Consider the following 18,667-nt stretch of genomic DNA (forward strand, 5'->3'; position numbering starts at 1 on the left):
ATTGCTGGTGATAACACCAAAAGAAGTCAGAGGAAATTGGATATTTGTCATCTGCTGTCAAAATACTTTTATATTCAGAAGCTGCTTTGAAGAAACCTGTCAAATGGTGTACATTTTAGAGATGCTGACTGACTACACTCTGCATTCAGTTTTGGGCTCCCCAGATGAAGAGGGACAGGGATCTGCTAGAGAGGGTCCAGTGGAGGGCTACAAGGATGATGACAGGACTGAAGCACTGCCTGGTGAGGAGATGCTGAGGGACCTGAGGCTGCTTAGTCTGGAGAAGAGAAGACTGAGAGGGGATTTGATAAATGTTTATGAGCATCTGAGGGCTGGGGGTCAGGAGCAGGGACAGGCTCTGCTCACTGCTCCCTGAAATAAGACAAGCAGCAATGGATGTAAGCTGCAGCACAGGAGGTTCCAGCTCAACACAAGGGGGAACTTCTTTCCCCGTAGGGTGTCATAGCACTGGCACAGGTTGTGGGGTCTCCTTCTCTGGAGATTTTCAAGGCCTGTCTGGATGTGTTCCTGTGTGACCTGAGCTAGATAGTATTGTCCTGCTCTGGCAGGAGGGTTGGACTCAATGATCTCCTTGGGTCCCTTCCAACCCCTTACATCCTTGAGCCTGGGATATTTGGAAGTCAGTGGAAAGTAGTTCCACCTCTCTGGACACAAGGCAATCTTAAGCAGATCCTTAAACGATCCAAGAATGTAATTTAGAAACTCACAGCTACAATCTGAGCACTGCAATTCTTTTTCCAAAGTGAGGGTACTTTAATCACAGAAAGCAAACTTAATTGATGTATTTTAAGCAGACACATCCCACCACCTATAGAATGAGAAGAGTGGCATCTAGTGGACGACAGCTGTGGACACAACTTAATAGCAACTTTGATGCTTTTTACTTAAGCCTCTTTCCTTAAATCCCAGAACGATAAAGCTATTTTAGAAAGCATCTTTTAATGTTTTTTATTTGCTTTAAACATGGAAGCACTAAGCTTGACTGTTTGCAGATGACACCAAATGAAGCAGAAGTGTCAATCTGCTGGAGGGTAGGAAGGCCCTGCAGAGGGATTTGGACAGGCTGGAGCCATGGGCTGACGCCAATTGCATGAGGTTTAACAAGGCCAAGTGCCAGGTCATGCACCTTGGCCACAACAACCCCCAGCAGCCCTTCAGGCTGGGGAGGAGGAGAGCTGCCTGGCGGAAAGAGACCTGGGCGTGCTGGTGGCCAGCTGGCTGAAGATGAGCCAGTAGTGTGCCCAGGTGGCCAAGAAGGCCAACAGCATCCTGGCCTGGATCAGGAATGGTGTAACCAGTAGGAGTAGGGAGGTGATCATGCCCCTGTACTCAGCACTCGTGAGCCCACATCTGGAGTATTGTGTCCAGTTTTGGCCACCACAGTACAGGAGGGACATTGAGGTGCTGAAGTGGTGCAGAGAAGGGTGACAAGGCTGGGAAGAGGTCTGGCAAACATGAGCTATAAGGAGCAGTTGAGGGAGCTGGGAGTGTTTAGTCTGGAGAAGAGGAGGCTGAGAGGGGACCTTATTGCCCCCTACAACTACCTAAAAGGAGGTTGTAGCGAGGCTGGAGCTGGTTTCTTCTCTCCAGTTACTAATGACAGGACAAGAGGAAATGGCCTCAAGTTGTGTCAGGGCAGGTTTAGGTTGGCTGTTGGGAGGAAGTTCTTTCCTGAGCAGGTGGTCAGGCACTGGCACAGGCTGCCCAGGGAGGTGGTGGAGTCACTATCACTGGAAGTGTTTAAAAGGAGAGTGGCTGTGGTGCTTGAGGCTATGGTCTGCTGCTGAAGGCTGCTGGGATGAAGGTTGGACTGGCTGATGCTGGTGCTCCTTTCCAACCATAGCGATTCACAGTGATGAGATGTTGTGCTGAGGGCTTTGGTTGAGTCAAGGACTTGTCAGTGTGAAACTAATGATTGGACTCGATGAGCTTGAAGGGTTTTGCCAATCTAAGAGATTCTGTGGTTCTGTGCTTCTGTGATACACTTGTCCTGAGCCAGCAATCTCATTACAGTAGTCTGAACCTCATTCATTAGACATATCACTTACCATATCTAAACTTATCCAGCAGAACTTGCAGAAAATAATGTTTAGATGTAACAAGTGAAATAAGATAATGTTTAGCCATTGAGAATCTTGTTTTTCAATTTGCACAGTTAATCATGCAGACCATTTGGGCCACAGGAAACAGTCACTCACTGGTCTGCACGTGATGAGATCTGAGTATGCTCACTAAGGGACACACACATCACAAAGAACACCATTATACAGACTGACTTAAAATGGCATGCAACAACCCTTCTGAGATCACAGTGCCATTCACAGAGCTCCATACAGGTTCAAAGTAGTTTAAAATCTAAATCCTGATTGTCATGATGAGACCAAAATCTGCACAGAACATGTTCCCTACAAATAGGGCAGAGGTCCATAGAGTGAAAAACTCATTTTTTCTCAGCTTTGGTTCAAAGAATTTGCATGAGCAATAAATATGGCTACAACGAAAAGCAAACCAAACATGATTTTTAGAGTTTCTAAGTGAGTCTGCTATGTTTTCAGTTAGTAACTGGCTAGAGTTTAACTTGACTGCTACAAAACCACTGTTTTGATTGCTACACCATTCCATCTACTTATCCTGGTGTCCATGTTCTGACAAAACCAAAGGATGGAGACCACCTGCACTGTAGAGCCTCCTCTTACATGAGGAAAACAAACCTGTAAACTACAGAAAACAATGGCATATCTCAAAAGACCTGTCTCAATTCTCAGCAGTCTTCTCAGCATTACTATTAGCTTGAACTAAACTGTCATGTTAGAGCATAAACAATAAGACTATCAAAGTTGGTGGAAGTAAAATGCTACCTGCACTGAAGTAAGACCTGCCAGGCAGGATGAGAAAAGAGAAATGCCTTTCAGTAAAAGAAATAAAAGCCAGCTTTATGCAGCATCCTTCTAGAAGACAGGTGGGGTTGGGCTCTTCTGCCAGGCAACCAGCAACAGAACAAGGGGACACAGTCTCAAGTTGTGCCAGGGGAGGTCTAGGATGGATGTTAGGAGGAAGTTGTTGTCAGAGAGAGGATGATTGGCATTGGAATGGGCTGCCCAGGGAGGTGTGGAGTCGCCACCCCTGGAGGTGTTCAAGAAAAGACTGAATGGGGCACTTATGCCATGGTCTAATTGACTGGATAGGGCTGGGTGCTAGGTTGGACTGGATAAGCTTGGAGGTTTCTTCCAACCTGGTTGATTCTATGATTCGATAAGCAGTATAGCACTGCAGCCACTATGACAGCTGTCACTCAGCAAATCTCAGCCCTAAAAAGCAGCAGTGGTACAAACATTCTTCTCCAGCTTTCTGTAAAGACTTTGGAGTTTTAAAGACAGTGCCAGCTAAATGTCTCCATTAACATTTTTCAAGTAAGTTGTTATTAAATGGGTTTTTGCCCTTTCATCTGTGTTTAGAACTAAAACAAAGACTAATAAATGGCAAGTAGAAGAAACTTTGTTAATACAGCATTACAGAATCAAAAGACAATTCACATTAGAAAGAGAACTCCAGAAATCTCCAGGCCACCTTTCTCCTGTTCAAAGTGGTGTCAGCTACACAGTCAGAACTAGTTACTTGAGGTTTTAGCTGCTGGTTATTTTGGAAGCCTTCAATGTTTAAGGCAGTACAACCTTTCAGAGCAACCTTTCTCAATTCCTGATTGTCCTTAATGGCCTTCTGCATATAATCAGCACATAAAGGGATTTCAATATGTCTGCTATCTCTCTGCCATGCATCACTGTGCTATTATCTTGATTGCTTTCACAATGGTAAAGAAAGGCTGATGTTAGATCCCCCCAAAGGCTTCTTTTCTCTAGACTGAACAAACCTTCAGTGTCTCCACAAAGCACAAGTGCTCCAGCCTCCAACCCTCTTAGTAGACTCCTCCTGAATTCCCTGCAGTTTGCCATGTATTTCTTACACCAAGAGCCCAAAACTGGATACACGATCTAGAGGTAGTCTAACAGGTATGTCAAATTGAAGGAGATAAGCACCTTCCTCACTCTCCTGAGAGATTGCAAAACACAAAGTATAAGACATAGCTTAGCTGCTGAAGCTGTGTTTAGCTGCCGTTTCCAACTGAGCAATATCAATTTTTTCCATCCTTAGTAATAACTTTGGTTTTAGTGTTTCTTTTCTACATCCTACTTGAATATGTTCAGCAGTTTCATCTCCATGTCCACTAATCTAACATTTCTTCTAAGCAACAAGCCTTAACTTGGCCATTAGGTCCTACCCTTTCTGTTAAATATGTACACTTCAGGGACTTGGAATAAAAATAAATGAAGCATGGTAATACGCAGAGCCATTGCTTGAAGCTTTTCTTCTTTGAAATACTACACTTCAGTGTGAAGTCATTCAGCTTCTGTGACATTAACTTGACAAGACCAGAGTCAGAAGCTCCACCTTCTTATCCATAGCCTTAAACGCAAACACATTTGCTTTGATATTGCAGATACATATTAGTTATACTCACTGACTGACAGTTAGAACCATAGAATCAGTCAGGGTTGGAAAGGATCACAAGGATCATCTTGTTCCAACACCGCTGACACGGGCAGAAACACCTTACCCTAGATTAGGCTGCCCACAGCCTCATCCAGCCTGCCCTTAAACACCTCCAGCCATGGGGCATCAACCACTTTCCTGGGTAAACCATTCCAGACTCTCACCACTCTCATGCTCAACAACTTAATCCTCGCCTCTAGGCTGAGCCTCCCCACCTCCAGCTTTGCTCTGTTCCCCCATGTCCTGTCACTCCCTCACAGCCTAAAAAGTCCCTCCCCAGATTTTTTGTAGGCCCCTTCAGATCCTGGAAGGCCACAAGAAGGTAATCTCAGAGCCTGCTCCTCTCCAGACTGCACAGTCTGTTCTCACAGCAGAGCTGCTTCAGCCCTCTCAGCATCCTCCTCATGGGCCTTCTCCAGACACACTCCAGCATCTCCACATCCCTCTTGTCCCAGGGGCTCCAGAACTGGATGCAGTACTCCAGGTGGGGTCTAAACAGAGCGGAGTAGAGGTGGAGAATCACCTCCCTGGCCCTGCTGGACACACTTCTCCTGATGCAGCCTAGGCTCTGCTTGGCTTTCTGGGCTGCAAGTGCACACTGCTGGCTCATGTTGAGCTTCTCATCCAGCAGCACCCCCAAGTCCCTCTCCTCAGGGCTGCTCTCCAGCCAGTTATTTCAACAAACCATTTTCTGTCCATTTTTCTAGAACAATAAGGATGAGACTAATATACTTCATCTCTTTCCATACACCCTTAATATTTTTCAAATTCACTCATTCCAAACAACAGTTGACAAAGGAACAGGGATCTCAAAACCACTGAATTCTGATCTTTTAGAAGAATTGGTAGCCAGGTAAAGTAAATCAGACTTCCCTTAAAAGAAATACTGCAGAATTATTTCAGCAGTTAACCTGTCAGTTAACATGGGAAGAGTGGTAAGCAACATGTGCATACATCTGTGACTCTCAAGCACATGCAGCATGCAGTGTTTCCTGTTCATTCAGCCATTAGAAGATATTGTAAGTGAGAGCTGAGTAGTTTTGGGCAAAACAGGAGATACTTGAAGAACCAGAGATTTTAGAAAGGTGAGAGAATACAGTACTGCATGGTCACTAAAAATAGATGTAAACTGACCGCAGAAGGAAATCAGAAGTTCAAATGGAAAGGCAGGGGTCCTTCCTAAGCAGAAACAGGATAGAAATATGAAGGAATATTGGTTATGAAAGCTCCACTGTTCGCAGGCAATGTGCACTTCCTTTGTACTCACAATGCTTGGTCTTTGCATGCTCAACACTCTCTTGCTAACTCAACAGAAAGATTTCAGGTATGAGGATTGTGAGCCAGAAGAGTGCCTGCACAGCCCAGACAGCCAACTCTGTCCTGGATTGCATCAAGTAAAGCATTGCAAGCAGGGCAAGAGAGGGGTTTACTCTTGTCAGACCCCACCTGGAGTACTGTGTACAGTTCTGGAGCACCCAACACAAGAAAGACATGAACTGTTGGAATCACTCCAGAGGAGGCCACAAAGATGATGAGGGCTGGAGAACCTCTCCTATGAGGACAGGCTGAGAGAGTTGGGGCTCTACAGCCTGAAGAAGAGAAAGCCTTGAGGAGGCCTTGGAGTTGCCTTCCAGTATCTGATGGGGGCTTACAGGAAGGCTGGGGAGGGACTATTGACAAGGTCTTGCAATGACAGGATGAGGAGGAATGGGTTTAAATTGGTAGAGGGGGATACTTAAACTGTATGTTAGGAAGAAGTTCTTTACAGTGAGGGCGATGAGACACTGGAACTTGTCCAAGGAGGTTGTGGCTGCTCCTTCCGTGGAGGTACTCAAGGTCAGGTTGGACGAAGCCTAGAGCAACCTGTTCTAGTGGGAGGTGTCCTTGCCTGTGGTGGGGGGTCAGAACTGGCTGAGCTTTGAGGTCCCTTCCAACCTAAACCATTCAATGATTCTATGATTTTTAGAACCATTTCTAAATAAGACCGTCACCTTGTCATACCACAACTGGAATCTGCAACATCATAAAAAGTAGGAGGGTGCGCAAATGATGACATTAATGTAATCATCTGTGGAATAACTGTATGTATCAGTGTGCAATTATTGCTCAGAAAATACTTGCAGGTTGAAAGAAAATGTGCTAAAACATTTTTAAGTGTGTATTTTACAATTTGGCATCTTACCTTTCAGCACTGAATGCAGACTCTGTGTCAATATATATCACAGCCCCATTTAGTCCTCCCATGCTTACAGGGAGTGTAGCCAGAACACTCAGCATAATACACAGCTGAGTTTTGCCACAACCTGGTGGGCCAGTTATCTGGGAAAAAAATGAAATGAAGTATTAGCAAGAAAGGAGACAGCCACAAAAAAATAGAATGCAGCCCATAGAGAGTCACTTCCAGTTACATTTGGATCTGCGCCTTGCAACCAAACTCATCCACAGCATGAACAGTTTCTCCCCAGACACAGTGCTACAATTGTACTTTACTTATCTAGCATCCTTTATTACCTCTCCTATTTGAGATCACCTACTCCCCCAGCTGTTTTGACTCAATCTTCCCTAGAGCCACATCTAGGTCTCTTCCATCTTCTCTGTGCTATCTTCTAAAATAGAGCACAATGAGAAGATTCACAGTTGGCATTAATGTGAATCTCATAATCAACCAGGTTGGAAGAGACCTCCAACCTCATCCAGTCCAACCTAGCACCCAGCCCTATCCAGTCATCTACACCATGGCACTAAGTGCTTCATCCAGGCTTTTCTTGAACATCACCTCCCTGGGCAGCCCATTCCAATGCCAATCACTCTCTCTGACAACAACTTCCTCCTAACATCCAGCCTAGACCGCCTCTGGCACAACTTGAGGCTGTATCCCCTTTTTCTGCTCCTGGGTGCCTGGCAGAAGAGACCAACCCCACCTGGCTACAGCCTCCCTTCAGGGAGTTGTAGACAGCAATGAGGTCACCCCTGAGCCTCCTCTCCTCCAGGCTAAACAATCCCAGCTCCCTCAGCCTCTCCTCATAGGGTTTGTGTTCCAGGCCCCTCACCAGCTTCATCGCCCTTCTCTGGACACATTCCAGCATCTCAACATCTCTCTTGAATTGAGTGGCCCAGAACTGGACACAGCACTCAAGATGTGGCCTGAGTAGTGCTGAGTATAGAGGAAGAATAACCTCCCTTGTCCTCCTGGCCACACTGTTCCTGATGCAGGCCAGGATGCCATTGGCTCTCTTGGCCACCTGGGCACACTGCTGCCTCCTCTTCAGCTATTATCTACCAGTACCCCCAGGTCCCTTTCTTCCTGGCTGCCCTCCAGCCACTCTGTCCCCAGCCTGTAGTGCTGCTTGGGGTTGTTGTGGCCAAAGTACAGAACCCTGCACTTGTCCTTGTTCAATCTCATCCCATTGTCCTCTGCCCATCCATCCAGCCTGTCCAGGTCCCTCTGTGGGCTCTCCTACCTTCTAACAGATCAACACCTGCTCCTAGCTTGGTGTCATCTGCAAACATCAGAGCTGAAAACAAAGTTCAGACTTAATTTGTTCACAAGTGTAAATGACTGCTTAGGAATCATCACTATCTTGGTTACAAACAGGTCCTCCTTGACAATCACAAGGATAATTGCTTATATCCTGTAAAGACTCAATATTTAATTTTGGTCCAAGAGAAAAAACCACAAGGATCAAAAGACGACATTGTTTAATGAGCTCTCCAGTTTGAGAGCATTTTTTTTTCTGCTGGAGATGGCAGTATGCTGAGCTTTATCCACTGCAGACTTCATTTGTTCATGGGTGTAAATGACTGCTTAGGAATCATCACTATCTTGATTACAAACAGGTCCTCCTTGACAATCACAAGGATAATTGCTTATATCCTGAAAAGACTGAATGTTTAATATGAACCACACATGTACATAAGACAGATTTTATCTGCCTCAGAGACTACACTCCGCTGTGCAGCATGTGTTTTGCCATTGGTGTTACCTCCCTACTATCACATTTCAGCATGAACACCATTTAATGATCCAGACCTGCTTGCCAATTTTAGGCTTTCACCTGCACTTGCTGAAAGCCTGCTGCAGTTAAGCAGCTCTGCAGAAAGAGCACACTCAGCTTGTGTGATATGGTTCCAGGACTTTTTAGGTCCAAGAGAAAAACCACAAGGATCAAAAGAATACATTGTTTGAGGAGCTCTTCAGTTTGAGAGCAATTTTTTTTCTGCTGGAGATGGCAGTATGCTGTGGTTTATCCACTGCAGATCTTGAAGAGATCGTAAACACCTCCATGTTCAGAGACTCATGTTCATTACTACTACAGTGGGTCTTTAAATACAGTATCACATTGTCATTGCTTCTGGGATGGCAGATAATTACAATTAAGTACTAAGAGAGATGAAAAACAGCACATACAAAGTTGAAGTGACTTTAGGCACTAAAATCAGAGCGATAGGAGCTCATTTTGGTGCTAGCTGAGACTACTTAAAAGTAAGCCTCTCCAGCAAAGTCAAGCTGTGAAATGAAGCACACCTCTTCAAAACATCTTGTATTGCCAAAACAAAGGCTTAAATACAGAGCTGTTGTTCAACAAAGGAAACCTTGCAACAGACAGACACTAGCCTAAATGCACAATATTTTGCCTTTAGAATCACAATCATAGAATCAGTCAGGGTTGGAAGGGACCACAAGGATCATCTTGTTCCACCTCTCCTGCTATGGGCAGGGACACCCTACTCTAGAGCAGGCTGCACACAGCCTCTTCCAGGCTGCCCTTAAACACCTCCAGGGATGGGGCCTCAACCACCTCCCTGGGCAACCCATACCAGCCTCTCACCACTCTCATGCTGAACAACTTCCTCCTCACCTCCAGTCTGAACCTCCCCATCTCCAGCTTTCCTTATTGCTTAATATTGTGGTGAAGACTGCCTGTACTCTGTGAGCCATAAATGGGATATAAATGTGAGGAAGGGTGGATCATAGAATCAACCAGGTTGGAAGAGACCTCCAACCTCAGCCAGTCTATCCAATCATCCAGCCCTAGCCAAACAACCAGATCATGGCACCAAGCGCCCCAGACAGGCTTTGCTTCAACACCTCCAGGCACAGTGACTCCACCACCTCCCTGGGCAGCCCATTCCAAACCAAATCACTCTCTCTGACAACAACTTCCTCCTAACATCCAGCCCAGTCCTCCCCTGGCACAACTTCAGACTGTGTCCCCTTGTTCTGTTGCTGGTTTCCCGGGAAAAGAGACCAACCCCACCTGGCTACAGCCTCCCTTCAGGTAGTTGTAGGTAGCAATGAGGTTACCCCTGAGCCTCCTCTTTTCCAGGCTGCATGTCCCCATCTCTTTCAGGTCTCTTCTAATCTGGTTGATTCTATGATTCTTTTCCCTCTTTTTCAAAGACTGAGTGCAGCATTTCTCAAGACCACTCTCTTGGCTTAGCTTTGCCAGGCTTTAATTGTCAGGAGCTTCTTTCCTTTGGCTAACAGACTGGGAATCATGTCAGGGAGCTAGTACAAGAAAAGTAAGCCAAAAGGAGCAAAGAGAGAATTTCTATTCCTTGGGACAACAACACTTCATCTTTTATCGGCATTCCTTTAAAGACTATTAAAGCACAACTTTAATCCACAGTGAGTAGTTTTAAAGAACTACTACATTTTACTGCAGCTACCACATGTGCAGCAAGTGCTTAGCTATACCATCTCAGTTAAAAACAAAATTCTCTAGTCATCTCAAAACGCCTGCAAAAAGCCTGATGAGTTTGTTTTAATCAACATTTGCTATGAAAAAAAAACCAACATTAAAAGAAAAAATAATCAGGTTTACTCAGACAGAAATGTGAAGGCTGCAAGAGTTTTTACATTTCATCTCTGCCTAATAAAATACAGTTCTATTTTTCAATATTATTTTCTCTGGCACATCTATAGGGTTTGGATTAAGTCTCAAGGAGCTAATTCATCTTCAACTATGAAGGGTTTCGAACCTTCAATATTCATAAAGTCATTTCTTTATTTTTTCCTCAGAGTAGTTGGCCAAAAGCTCTAACATCTGACCACAAAATTTAAGCTCTGGTTTAATTCCCAACTTAAAACAAATATGAGTGGGCTGGGGGGGGGGAAAATTGTTCAAGACAACATAAAGCAAATCAAAGGCGTCTGGCACTCAAAAAAAATCAAACAGCTCTGGCTGTAGAAGATACTACCAGAACTCTTAACCCTGTGGCTCATGTATTCAAATTCCAAGTTTCCAACCACCCTCCCTGCTGGACAGGAAGACAATGGTTTAGCCATACCAGCCAGCAAGCAAAGGCTGCACAAATAGTACTATCGAAGAGAACTCTTCTCAGACTTGGAGTATCTGCCCAATAACAAACACACTCAAGTGCAAAGTGCTGGTCATCCATGCTCTGCTAAGTTGCAAAAGACCAAATTAAAATGATTACCTTCCAAAATCAGTTGAATGCAAAAAGAACAAGGCCTCAAAGTGTTCACAAGCGGCAGTACAGCAAAGGACCAACAAGCAAAGTGCCACGGTCTAGTTGATTGGATAGGGCTGGGTGATAGGTTGGACTGGATGAGCTTGGAGATTTCTTCTAACCTGGTTGATTCTATGATTCGATGTCAGGCAGTGATAGGATTGGGGGGGGATGGAACAAAGCTGGAAATGGGTAGATTCAGACTGGATGTTAGGAAGAAGTACTTCAGCATGTGGGTGCTGAGACTCTGGATGGGGTTGCCTGTGTAGGTGGTCAAAGCCCCATCCCTGGAGGTGTTTTAAGTCCAGGGTGGATGAGGCTCTGGACAGCTTGATCTAGTGCGAGGTGGCCCTGGCCTTGGCAGAGGAGTTGGAACTAGATGATCCTTGTGGTCTCTTCCAACCCTGACTGATTCCACGATTCTAACTACATTGAAATATATTGATACATATGGAAAATGATCACTCTTAAAACACCCTTTAGCAAGTTTCCCAGATTTTCTTATGTTTAAAGAGATAAATTGTTAAAGAATGAAAAACAAAATAATTTGAATATTGTGTTAATCATCCAAGCTGAGAAGCATTACAAAATATCTAGCTCTGGAAAAATAAGCATTTGTATTTCTTTCTTGAAGAACATTATTTTATATCATCTCAGGAAAACTATATCTAACATTGACATTTTGCGATCAACTGCTTGCAGAAGTCCCGGTCCAATTTTCTTATAGTAGGTCAGCAACATAACTAAGCCTAAATGTGAAGAAACTACTAATCCTGACAGTTGGGTGCAAGTTCATGGATGGGGTTTTTAAAACATATGAAGACCTGAATGGTGTCTATTCCTCTACATCGCTGTGCTAGTTTGAGGCCAGCTAGAACGTTTTGGTGAGAAGAACTAGATTACAGGCTGTGAAAATGGAACTATGGTGATGTCTGCTGCACTCATAGGCTTGCTGAGATGGATAAGAACAAGAACACATAGATAAGGGAGTTGCTGTCTGGGTTTTGTAGGCTGCACCGCTCTCTCTAACCTAACCAGCTGTCTGTGTGACTAATCCTTCTGCTTCCTAACTCCCCGGCCAACCCTCCAAACTCACCTTGAATATAAGTCAAGATCTTGGGCAAGGTTGCGGGGTGGGAGGAAGGTGGAAGGGCAGTTGGGAGCCCCTCCTGGGGACTCTAGTTTCTGGCAGGGCTGTTGTGTTTCTCTATTACTTTTACCTTGTCTATTTCTGTCTATAGCTGTATAGATTGTAAATACCTGCTTGGATCTCGTGCTAAGCTGTAAATATAAAGCTTCTGTGCTAGTTTGAAGCAGGCTAGAATGTTTTGGTGAGAAGCACTAGATTACAGGCTGTGGAAAGAAAACAATGGTGATGTCTACTTCGCTCATAGGCTTGCTGAGATGTACAGGGTGTACAGGAACAAGAAATAAAAACATTAGATAACCACTCTCACTTGGGCTGCTGGCTGAGCTACATCTTACTCTCTAACCTCACCCTCCATTTTGGACTAATCCACTTTGTTTCCTAACCCCCTGGCCCAACCTCTATTCTTCCTTGGGAGTGGGGTAAGGTTGAGAGGGGTAGGGGCAACGTGAAGGGGCAGTTGAGAGCCCCTCTTGAGGACTCAGGCTTCTGGGAGGGGAGCTGTGTTTCTGTATTACCTTTTACCTTGTATATTTCTGTATATATACCGTAAATATCTGCTTGTATCTTGTGCTAAGCTGTAAATATAAGCTTCATTCACATTTCCGGAGCCGGCTGAGTCTAGTCTGGGTGATTTCTAAAGTGTTGGGGCATGGGGAACACCAAAACCATCACAGCTTCATTCCATTTCCAGAGCCTCCAAGTCTAGTCTAGGTGACTCCTCAAAGTTGGGGGGGGGGGGGCGGGCAGGGAACACCCAAACCATCAAAATAACATACCAAGGGAAATACTCAGTGTGTAAAAGGTAATACCCACTCGTTGAATACAATTCTACTAGAGCAGAATCTGTTACAGTCTAAACTCAGCATTGCTTAAACACTACCATGTTGTTTTCCACAGATTTCATACATGATTTCTATCTCAAAGCCAACCTAATTTGATTATAGGATATGGGGAATAAAAATGTGTTTTCCTCACAGCAAGGTTTTTATAACTTCTCACTTCCACTCCTCCACTATGGCAATTTGCCACAGTAGACAAAGAAAAGCACTTGGCAAGGACTGTTAAACTGTTCAAGGAAAAAAAATTCGTTTCAGCCTGTCTGAATTCAGAGTGTGAGGCACAAGGCTACATTTTTCTTCTCATTTCACGTGGATAGCTGCGTTCAGAACTTCAAGGCATCAGGCATGGCCACACTGCATAAAACTTACGCCCATCTATCTGTGGACTTTGTCTCCAATAAAGGGCTACAACAATGGCATGGAGAGTAGCATAGGAACAGGGCACACACATAATTGATGCTCCTGTCAACAAGGGGACAGAGTCTCAAGTTGTGCTCAGAAAGGTCTAGGCTGGATGTCAGGAGGAAGCTGTTGCCAGAGAGAGTGATCAGCATTGGAATGGGCTGCCCAGGGAGGTGGTAGAGTCGCCATGCCTGGAGGTGTTCAAGAAAAGACTGAATGGAGCACTTAGTGCCATGGTCTGGTTGATTGGATAGAATCACGGAATCAACCAGGTTGGAAGGGACCTCCAAGCTCAGCCAGTCCAACCCTGCACCAAGCCCCAGCCAATGAGGCAGAGACACCTCCCACTAGAACACATTGCTCAAGGCCTCATCCAACCTGGCCTTGAACAGCTCCAGGGAGGGAGCAGCCATAAGGTCCCTGGACAACCTGTGCCAGTGTCTCACCACCCTCACTGCAAACAACTTCTTCCTAACATCCACTTTCAATTTCCCCTCTGCCAGTTTAAACACATTCCTCCTCATCCTGCCATTAGAAGACCTTGTCAATAATCCCTCCCCAGACTTCCTGTAAGCCCCCTTCAGATACTGGAAGTCTACTATAAGGTCTCCTCAAAGTCTTCTCTTCTCCAGGCTGTAGAGCCCCAACTCTCTCCCCCACAGAGGGGGTTCTCTAGCATTCTGATCATCTTCATGCCCCTCCTCCAGGCCTGTTACAGCAGCTCCATATCCCTCTTATGGCAGGGGCATCAAAACTAGACACAGTACTCCAGGTGGGGTCTCATGAGAGCAGAGTAGAGGGAGAGAATCACCTCTCTTGTCCTGCTGGCACCATTTCTTTTGATGCTCCCCAGGATACAGTACTTTCTGCTCTGACCATAGAATCAACCAGGTTGGAAGAGACTTCCAAGATCATCCAGTCCAACCTATCACCCAGGCCTATCCAGTCAACTAGACCATGGCACTAAGTACCTCATCCAGTCCATGAAACCACACTGCAACTTTCCCACTATAAAATCCACCCAATAATTCTTTCAGATTTCCTAGGAACATTTTCACTACTTTTTTGAAGGAAAACAAGGTCACCAAAGGTTTTAATTCCTGCTTTTTTCTTACCTAACCAACACACTGGGAAAAAATAAAACAAAACAACCCACACCACAACACAAAAGAAGAAAACACAAAAATCAACCAGACAACAAAACTACACTAACGAAGTGTAGCCTCTACCAACTAAAAACTAGCACCTCTCACCCAAAATTGTTGTGTATTTTGTATTTAAAACTCCTGACACAAGAGACTCCAACCTATCTGTGACTTTATACTTTTAGATGTGATGTGCAACTGCAGTGAAACATATCAAACAAGTTACCTCTGTAAGAGATCCACAGGACACTCCACCATGCAAGACCTCATCCAAACTAGGAAGTGTGGTGGATAAAAAGGCTGAAGAGGCATTGCCAGTCTTCCTCAGTTTCATTTCATAAGCCTACAAATGAAGGGAAGAGAAAATTCAGAAAAAGCCTTTTTGTTTTTTTCAAGGGGAAATACAGAATTCCTTGCATTTGCTTTCATCAACCTGGAATGACTTAACACTTGCCAATGTACAAACTACTTCCACTTTCAGCTATGGAACTTTAAGGTCACCACTCTAAGGTCAGTGTGCCCAGGTGGGCAGCAGAGCCAATGGCATCCTGGGCTGGCTCAGGAGCAGTGTGGCAAGGAGGACAAGGGAGGTTATTCTGCCACTGTGCTCAGCACTGGTCAGGCCACACCTTGAGTACTGGGTCCAGTTCTGGGCTCCTCAACTGATGCTGAAATACTGGAATGTGTCCAGAGAAGGGAGATTAAGCTGGTGAGGGGCCTGGAGCACAGCCCTGTGAGGAGAGGCTGAGGGAGTGCAGCCTGCAGAAGAGGAGGCTCAGGGCAGACCTCACTGCTGTCTACAACTACCTGAAGGGAGGCTGTAGCCAGGTGGGGTTGGTCTCTTCTGCTGTCAAAGCTTCCTGCTACATCAGTCATATTACAGCAGTCACTCTGAAGTCCATATGCAATCCTGACTTGGCAAGAATTCAATTCACATCCCTTAAAAACAGCTAACATCCTCTGTTGCTGGAGGTACAGCTCTGTAGTGTACACTCTTGCAGAGCTGATCATCTACCAGCTGTCTGTGTATTAACAGTCCTTCATCATAGAATCAGTAAGGGTTGGAAGGAAGCACTTTTAAGAGCATGTCCCAAACATCAACGAATTATGTCTCACTGATATTAATTTTGCACATGAACAAGCTTAACACAATATGTTTCTGAATATTAAGTATCACATCATTACTGCTACAATTACTTTGCCAGTGATGCATAATAAACTTTGACATGGCATCTTTTCTCTATTTTCTTTATCCAGAGAAAATAAGCTGCATTGACACAGGTCAGAAGTGTCTATTTCATCACTCTTCCAAAGATAACACTTTCAACATCTTTTCATCTGAATTAAAAAGTAAAAAACAAAACAGAATCTATCCACTACAGTGCAGCTACCACCTGCTTCCTCCTTACACAAAGTAATGGTGTGGGTGTTATCTGCCCCTCCACACTTGTGGAAATCACCTAGACTAGGCTCAGCAGCTCTGGAAATTGAATGAAGCTTTATATTTACAGCTTAGCACAAGATACAAGCAGGAATTTACAAAATATACAGAAATATGCAAGTTAAAAGTAATACAGAAACACAGCAGCCCTCCCAGAAACCAGAGTCCCCAGGAGGGGCTTCCAACCCCTCTTCCATCTTCTCCCCACCCCTCTACCTTACCCCAGTCTTTGCCTTATGTTCAAGGTGAGCTTGTAAGGTCAGCCAGGGGCGTTAGGAAGCAGATGGATTAGTCAGGCAGGTTAGAGAGAGAAGTGCAGCCGAAAACGCCCATAGAGAGACTCTATTATCTATGTTTGTGTCCTTGTTCTTATACGTTTTAACAAGCCTGTGAGTGAAGTAGACATCACCACTGTTTCCTTTTCACAGCCTATCATCCAATTCTTCTCACCAAAATATCCCAGATTAGCCTCAAACTAGCACGCTCTCTCCCCACGTAGACAACCTGAAGCCTAAACCACATTACAGCTCATTTACACAGATGGAAAATTACTCAAGAAGTCACTTTCAGGATCATTGCATCTCTTGGCACCAATTTTACATCAAGAACAAATTTATACTGAGATTCTTATTCTTTGCTTGTATTAAACATTTGCAGGACCCAAACCAGAAACAATCTGTATATGCTAGATTGCAAGAGAAAATGTTCTGTTTCCCCACTGCTCTCAGAACCAGTTCTCCAAACCTAAACAATCTCCTGAAGCTACAAGGCCTAATTAAAGTCACTGAGTCAAACTGAAGTGCATGAGAGAGTTAAAATTTTAAATCAAAGTATTATTTCCTTGTGTAATCAAACTGAGACATCCAAACCTCATGGGTAAAAATACATTAGTAACAATTAGCTTTTTCCCAGATGCTGCATCAAAACCAGAGTCAACATAAGCATACTTACAGTCTGCATTTTGGGAGCACAAGCTTGGCTGACTTGACAAAGAAGCTTCCGCACATCATAGTAGCTCTGTCCTGTCACTTTCATTAGCTCCAAGAGGGAAAGACATAAAAAATCCTGAAAAATGATAGAATTCAGATAGCTCAACCCAGAAATCAAGGCTGAGGACTAGGCTGATGCAATTTATACACAATTAGCATACATGCCGCAGGTTTACCAACTGTGCCATAGAATCAAGCAGAGTGGAAGAGACCTCCAAGATCATCCAGTCCAACATAGCACCCAGCCCTAGCCAGTCAACTAGACCATGGCACTAAGTGCCCCAGCCAGGCTTGGCTGCAACACCTCCAGGCACAGTGACTCCACCACCTCACTGGGCAGCCCATTCCAATGCCAATCACTCTCTCTGCCAAAAACTTCCTCCTAATATCCAGCCTAGACCTCCCCCAGCACAACTTGAGACTGTGTACCCTTCTTCTGTTGCTGGGTGCCTGGCAGAAGTGACCAACCTCACCTGACTACAGCCTCCCTTCAGGGAGTTGTAGACAGCAATGAGATCACCCCTGAGCCTCCTCTTCTCCTGGCTGAGCTCCCTCAGCCTCTCCTCACAGAGCTGTGCTCCAGACCCCTCACCAGCTTTGTTGCCCTTCTCTGGAAATGTTCCAGTACCTCAACTTTTCTGAACCGAGGAGCCCAGAACTGGACACAGTACTCGAGGTATGGCCTGATCAGCGCCAAGTACAGGGGAAGAATAACCTCCCTTGTGCTACCGGCCACACTATTCCTGATCCAGGCCAGGATGTCATTGGCCCTCCTGGCCAGCTGGGTCCACTGCTGCCTCATATTCAGCTACTCTCTACCACATTATGCACCATTGTGCTATACTACCTCCTCTGATACCAATACATTAAAATCACACATTTTTAAATGGTTATTTAGCCAAAAAGAATGCAAAATTGCTTCAAGTTTTGCAGCTGCACAGGCATCTACCTCTTCACATGTATTTTGAAGACATGGAGCCAAAGGACCAAACATTCCAGAACTGTTTAATAGTCACAAAGTCACTCTCACTGAAAAGCATTCAAAATATATCATGTCTTCTAGATTGCAGTCCTAGGGCTAGAGTCTCCATGAGGTACACTACTCAACTATACAGGAACTGTTGCTCTTCTGGCATTCACAACTTCAGAAGGTACTGCTGAATCAACTCATAACTGACAATATTACCAGCACAGCACCTTCAAATGCTAGATTACGTACTATACATGTGTTTTTGTGATGTGTTCACAACTGCCTTGCTCTGTACTCTGCCTTAACCCTGCTAAAATAAAGCCTCTCCAGGTCCTTTAGAAGTGAAGGTAGCAAACACATACAAGTTCACATGTTTTAATTAGGCATATACTGGTTTAAAGCCGTATTTTCACAAGACAGCAGGACAGGTCAGATGGGCCTGAAGTGCTGCCAACATTTTTTTTTAAAGTAAAACTTCCCAGAAATTAAAACTAGGGGGAAAAAAAACTAACACCCACCCCCAAAACCAGCCCTCTCTCACCTGACAGGTAGTGATCTGATGGCGACTCAGCCTTTCACACAGCTCCTGAGACAACCTTGCTCTTCTCAGTTTCTTAGAAGCCATAGCTCCCCAATCTGCAGGGTAAATTAAAACAAAGAAAATTTCAAGGATACTCAGAATATGACT

General features: G+C 44.7%; 1 protein-coding gene across 13 annotated transcripts in view; it reads right to left on the reverse strand.

Annotated features, from left to right (window-relative positions):
• RAD51B (RAD51 paralog B) overlaps positions 1 to 18,667 on the reverse strand; it is a 337,533-nt gene that overhangs the window by 315,743 nt on the left and 3,123 nt on the right. For all 13 annotated transcript variants that reach the window (XM_064143772.1, XM_064143764.1, XM_064143759.1 and 10 more), the window contains 4 exons: positions 18,521 to 18,615; positions 16,972 to 17,085; positions 14,806 to 14,922; positions 6,752 to 6,888 (listed from right to left, as the gene is read on the reverse strand). In XM_064143772.1, coding sequence (XP_063999842.1) covers positions 6,752 to 6,888; positions 14,806 to 14,922; positions 16,972 to 17,085; positions 18,521 to 18,604 — 452 coding nt within the window. In that variant the 5' untranslated portion in view covers positions 18,605 to 18,615. The remainder of the gene's footprint in view (positions 1 to 6,751; positions 6,889 to 14,805; positions 14,923 to 16,971; positions 17,086 to 18,520; positions 18,616 to 18,667) is intronic.

Source organism: Pogoniulus pusillus, chromosome 1 (genome assembly GCF_015220805.1).
Source record: "Pogoniulus pusillus isolate bPogPus1 chromosome 1, bPogPus1.pri, whole genome shotgun sequence".
Lineage (NCBI taxonomy): Eukaryota > Metazoa > Chordata > Aves > Piciformes > Lybiidae > Pogoniulus > Pogoniulus pusillus.